Genomic DNA, 6,348 nt, shown 5'->3' with positions numbered 1-6,348 from the left:
TTTATATAAATTAGTATGGAATGCACACTAATTTCTAAAGGGCCTATAAATCGGAATATTTTGGACAAGAGGTGTAGATTAGATGATCTGAACAATTGCTCTAATTCCTCATAACACTTTTCTCTAAATTCTCTATTTATACATGCAGTCACCAGTTACTTTCATTTTCAATCCTGCAAATGTGTGATCAGTGTATACTTATGTAAGAATTTTTGGTTCTGACACATTCATATCCTAGAAGTCATAAATATTTGAACTAATGGAGACTTTAACAATCTTATCTGTATGAAAATACGGCTTTCCACTTTATACTTCTAAAGCTTTGTCCACCCCTACAGAACTAAGTGGAAAATAGTTACTACTACATTCGGACCCACAAAAACATCATCTGGGTTGTGGGCCTGAATCATCTAGGTATTTACCACTTCATACTATATTTGTGTAAATATGATTAGAATACCAGGTCAAATACCTCAAGCTTAGTGAAGCATAGTACATACAGTTAAACTCAATTAATAGCTATGGAAGTTTTCTTTATTGATTGTTTGATATGTAACAATAATTGGTATCTTTTCACACATTACAAAAAAAAATTATACTTGGCTCAGTATGCAACCTTTTAAGCACAGCCGTATTATTTAATAGAAGAGAGGAAATCTAGTCTACCCAATACAGCATTTACAAATGCACAAAACATGCCACTTTGGCTTTTATATTGTCTAGATTAAAAAAAAAAAAATCTTTTTTTAACATAAATAAGTTAGTATAATTTTTCAGTGTCTTTACAGAGTTATGTACACAGGTATGCTTCAAATGGTTTTGTTTCATATACATACACAGGCAATGTAAAAATACTGTTTAAAGATGTAGTATCCATTTCACTTCTATCATACAGGCTTTTTTCTATACACACTTTCCTCTTAAAACACCATTTTCCTTTGGGCAAATTAGCAAATAGAATATGAAGCTTTAAATTTAATTATTTCATTATTTTTTATGTGAAGTTACTTACAATTTTTTTTAAATATCCAAGGGCTTAGAATTATTTTGATTGTGTCTACACAGCCCTAAATGAAAATTAAGAAATTTTCTCAACAAATCTGATAAAAACTAGACTGTCGGTTTTGAGCATTTAGAACTTCCCCCACCCCCACCCCCTTTTTTTTTTGCCCAGAATTACCTGTAGTGATTACCTAACTGCTGAATAATTAACTGGTAAATTCCAATTTTAAGGGGGCCTAGAGGGGAGCACTGAGGAGAGTTTTGTTGCTGCTGTTGTTTAAAAAAAAAAAAAAAAAAAAGCCATTTGTTGCTACGTAATGGAATAATCAGAGCTCCCAAATGAGAAAATAGCTTCATGCGAAAATAAATAGCAATTATTTGTAACCAATGTTCAAATTTGGATAATTTTTTAAATGAAGTATCAGATTTCACTGAAAGGGACATTACATCTTTAAAGAAAAAAATTCAAACCCTTTCCCTAAACTGTTTCTTTTCATGAAAGTCAAATATTTTTCTCCTTGCTCTAAATCAAAGCAAGCTCTTCATTGAAACCCCCATGCCAATTCCTCAGCCCCACCCTTCCCTCCCTTCCCCAAAGTTTATGTGCTACATAAAAGATAAAAACTATATACACAGGTAGTACAATGAAGCAAATAAGGAAAAACCTAATTGCACAATGCTACATCCAATGCTTTAAGAGGCAGATCACTTAAGAATGCCTAAAATTTTAGTGTTATTGTGTTGTTCCTTTTCAGTGCTTATACAGGACGTCCATTCCATGGAGTCTGCAGTATGTTTTTAAAAATTTTAATTCACATCTTCCTTGCTTCATCAAGCAGTGATGTATCTGATAAACAAGGAAACATATTCTCAATTCTGCAAGAGAAACAGAGGAAAGAATTAGGAGAAAAGCACTAGAATAACATTGCCAATAAAGTACGGGAATTATTTTGTCACTGTCTTAGTTGGGAAATATCTGAGTGATAGATAAGAAAGTATACACAGGTACTAAAAGTTGATGACTATAGTTATCTCTAACCAGTGTTTCTTTCCTTCACGCATTTTGCTCTCCTCTGTGTTGTGTACTTTTGTCTACAGCACTGTTCTCAACAGTGGGCAATTTTGTCCCCGAGGGGACATTTGGCAATGCTTAGAGACATTTTTTTGTTGTCACACTGGGGGCAGGGGGTTTGCTACTGGCATCTAGTGGGTAGAAGCCAGAGATGCTGCCAAACACTCTACAATGCACAGGACAACTTCCCACAACAAAGACTTATTTGGCTCAAAATGTCAATAGTGCAGAGGTTGAGAAACCCTGGTCTAGAGAATCGAGGTCAAAGATGGTGAGAAAGAACAGAGACAGGAAAATTAAGAAACTGTAACACTTAAGAGTTGCAAAATTTTCTAAACTGGAAAAACAATGGAAAAGAGAACTTAAAAAGAGTCTCCAAAAAAGTTCTATTAACACTTTTTTTTTTTTTTTTTTAATATTCTAGTTTCTTAGGCATATGCAGAATACATACATGAATGCTTCTAAATAAGGCCTTACTATTATTTCTAGTATTCTCTGAACTGGCAATGTTTACTAACAAATGCCTCTCTGTGTCAGAATGGGACCAGGTCAAAATCCAGTCAGTCTGATTTACTGTGGCTCATCTGATGAGCTAGGCCACAAGTCACAAACCAACAATTGCTGTAGGTGGTAAGGTTGCATCAGAACAGTTTTTCATCCAATTTTCCCACTTCCTATACAGCTGTAATATAGAGGTTCTATAGTGCCATTTGTATAAACTCTGAAAAATATCAGATGTATGTGAAGAAGTCATATATATGACATTATTATTTAAACACACAACACACTTGAATTCCACCTTAATCCCTATGATTCTTTATTTTTAAATTTTTATAAATGAGGATTTTAAAAGTTAGTATTAACATCTATTAAGATCTCTTTATATGCTAGGCTATGAGCATGTAAGGGGGGGAAAGGTCACAGTCTATAAGAAATAAACTATTAATATATGTATTTTGATTATTATGGATAGCCAATCCATGTAAAGCTGAGGGACGAGTTATTCAAATTAGCTATTATATTGATCGATTTTAGCAAATGGAAAAATCTCTACTTCTCTTGTTGGGGATAGACCCACTTGATGGGGATAGACCCACGTCCTTGCCAGCCCTAATGTCTATTGGCCATTTTCCCTACAAATATCCAAATCATTGTGTTATAGCGTGATTAGCATACACATGCTGACGTGTTCCTGGACTGCTTACTCTGGCAGAGTTCATTTAACTTCTGCTTTGCAAGTTGAGTGTTATCAGAACTTCTGTAGGAACCTTCGTACTTTTTTTTTTTTTTTTTTTTTTTAGCTTTATATTTTTTTGTTAATATGCAGCTTCCTTCTCTGTCTCCAAAACTTATCAGAAAAGAGGGAAAGTGACAGAAAAAGAAAAAGATAGAAAGAATACAACATACCTCTCTTCTTGCATTTCTATTTGATTAACCAAATATGAGCCATTTGTAGCTAACATTTCCCTCAAAATTTAAATTTAATCATTTACTTGCTATTTTTCCACGCATGGGCCAGAATATGTTAGTGACTCAACTTGAACCTTTGGGAAATGAATTCCTATGAAGTGGGTCTGAGGCATACCCAGGTCTTGTTCAGATGAGGAAAGAACCTATTGTTCCCAACATGTTTTGGTGGGACTCACAGGGAACTGACCTTTCTACCCACAGAGCCCTGATCACAAGTACTTGCCTGGGACACTTGCTCTATTCATTTCATGTTTCAAGGGAAAATGACCTCAGGACATGGAAACTGTGAAGAAGAAATACAGTATCCCCACAGTGATTCCCAGCCTTCCCATTCCTACTTTTTTGACTTCACAAAATATAAACAAACTAAAACCCACAAACTCGCTGCCAGTAACCACTAAGATCGGGTTATCTTGGGGTTTGAAAGCTCTCGAGTTCCTGCAGCCCAATTCGGGAGTCAGTTATTTGCTGGTAGTAAGTAATAACCAACCTGTTTACGTTTGACGTCTTCTGAGGCCAGGCTTCTTGGGCGTCTGCTCCACTGAACCTCCGTTTGGGGAACCGTCTGAAACATTTTCTTCTGTTCTGTTGGCTCTTTTGTTTTGAGTAGAGGCATCTAGGGACAAGAGGGAATTTTTTTAAAGAACACATACAATCTTTATTAGAAAAAACAATGACTGGCAGACACTGGCTCAATAGTCGGGGGACGAAAAACCCACCACCTCCACCCACAATCCTGGATCCGTCATTCTGAGTTGCCTTTAAGGGCACAAAGTGAGGTTGTTTTCACATAACAGATAGTGTTTGCTACGCCCCAAAGCTCTCCAAAGCGTTGAGGGAGGCCGATGATAAACATCCCAACGTTGTCACATACCTACCGCTCGCTAGACGAGAGGATCTGAGATGTTTTCGGTTAGTAAAATTATCAGATAATACAATCGCAGGCTTCTGATTTACAAATCACACACAGAGAAGCAATCAGACAGCACTCGCAACCTAAGATTACGAAAGATCTCTCCCAAGAAGCTACATCAGGGAATGCTGGAAAGGAAGCTGATGGGTTAAGTCCCGCAAGCAGGCAAGGCGGTGCCCCAGACAGACAGACATTTTATGGTTTTGAGAGGGTCATTACCGTCTGCTGCAGGTCGCTTTCTCATCCCAGCGCACGGCTCCGCTAAGCCTGTCTGGCTGTCCGACGCCTCAGTCTTTTGGTCTACCAAGTGTGTGTCCTCCGTATTTGCCTGAGAACCAATTAAAGGCACTGCCTGGCGGTTCCCGCTGACATCCTGGCTCTCCTGCGCAGGCACCTTGCAGGCGCCTTTGGGTGGCCGCGGGGGTCTGTAGTAGAACTCGGGCAAGCAGCCCTTTTCCACCTCCTGCCACTCGTATTTACCCTCCAGGGGCTTGTGATTCTGAAAATCAAAATTCCACTTGCGCTGGCTTGCCTCTTCCATGTCTCGGCAGTGCTTCTCCAAGTCCCGGGTTAACTCTTCGTGATTCACCGGGCCGAAGAGATTTCTGCAAGCGGAGGGCTTGGGGTACTCCGCCTGTCTGGCGTCCATCCGCTCCAGGCTCGGACTCCCGTTAGACACTCGCACGTTTGACATCTTCCTCCCAGGTCTTTACGACCGCCTCTCGCGCGCTCTCAGAAAACAAAACCGAACAAAACAAAACGCCCAGACTCAGCCCGAACCCCTCTTATAAGCCCTGCGACTGCCCTGGGAGCCAAGAGAAACAAACCCCAACAAGTAACTGGCGAGCGTCAGGAGCGCGCTGGGTCTGGGAGGGGGTGAGGGGGAAGCCCGGGCCAGGCAGCCCAAAGTCTCCGCCGATCAAGTGTACAGGCGAGCGGGAGGGCGGGGAGGGGAGGGGAGAGGCAAGAGGCGGGGGTGGCAAAGCCAGTCCAAGTCCTGGCTGGTGCAAGCCCGCGGGTCCCGCGAACCGAGCGGCTCTCCTAACCTTGCCGGCGTCCGAGTGGCAGAGGGGCGAGAAAGTGGGGAGAGGGGAGGGGGAGAAAAACACCCCGAAAAGACGAGCCCCCTTTTCTTAGTTGCCCAATATGGCGGTGGAAGGGAAGCTGAGGAAGAAGAAAATGATTGACACCGCAAGTCTATTTAAACAGCGGAGGAGATCCATTGGTCGCGGAGCCGGGAGCCGCCCCGCCGAGGCTGGCGAGCACGGCCTTAAGGTGGCCCCGGCGCGATCCCGCCGCCTCCCCGCCTCCCCGAGAGCGCCGAGTCCGAGAGCGCCGCCCGGAGATTGGCTGGTCCCGTGATTGCTGGAGGTGTACTGCTGCCAACAAACCTGCTCCGGCTGGCCTCGGAGAAATTAAAAATAAGACAAACAAACTAGCCAAACGGCCAGGAAGGTGGGGAGGGGCCGGGGCGGCGGGCCTTGAATTCTGGTCCCGGCGCTGCGCGGACGCAAGCACGGCCGTCCGGAGCCCGGGTCTCCCGCTCCTCTCCGGGGAGACGAAGAGCTGGACCAGATGACCTCGAAGGTTGCTGGCAGCTTATTGTGCGCCTTGAGCGATCTTGTTTTTCCCGCACTACTGGCAGCTGGGGGGCGGAGGCAGACGTTGGGGGCTCTGCCGGCAGCTGGGCTCTTACCGCTGCCCCAACTTCTAGCAGTGCGAGGGGAGACCGAGAAATAACAGACTTGAGGGCTGGGAGCCCCTCTGCCTGGGTGCCTTAGCTGGGTGGGGGTGGGGGTGGGGGGGACAGTGGTTAGCTCACCCTTACTCTAGAAGTCTCAGTTATTCTAGGGGACACGGGGCCTAGGGAAGAAGTCAAGGCGAATATCTT

At 43.0% G+C, this 6,348-nt stretch overlaps 1 protein-coding gene across 1 annotated transcript; it reads right to left on the bottom strand.

The window, feature by feature from the left end:
* Nucleotides 1–727: 727 nt before the first annotated feature.
* On the bottom strand, nt 728–5,662 carry CDKN1B (cyclin dependent kinase inhibitor 1B). Its single transcript, XM_036252397.1, has 3 exons — nt 4,677–5,662; nt 4,035–4,160; nt 728–1,878 (listed from the first exon to the last, which is right to left on the bottom strand). Exons 1-2 carry the CDS (start codon nt 5,149–5,151, stop codon nt 4,039–4,041), a joined length of 597 nt encoding a protein of 198 aa, XP_036108290.1. The 5' UTR covers nt 5,152–5,662; the 3' UTR covers nt 728–1,878; nt 4,035–4,038.
* Between the last annotated feature and the right edge of the window lie 686 nt (nt 5,663–6,348).

Source organism: Molossus molossus, unplaced genomic scaffold (assembly GCF_014108415.1).
Source record: "Molossus molossus isolate mMolMol1 unplaced genomic scaffold, mMolMol1.p scaffold_m16_p_10, whole genome shotgun sequence".
Classification (NCBI taxonomy): Eukaryota; Metazoa; Chordata; class Mammalia; order Chiroptera; family Molossidae; genus Molossus; species Molossus molossus.
Note: the sequence above shows the minus strand (reverse complement) of the source record. Positions and strands in the feature narration are given on the sequence as shown.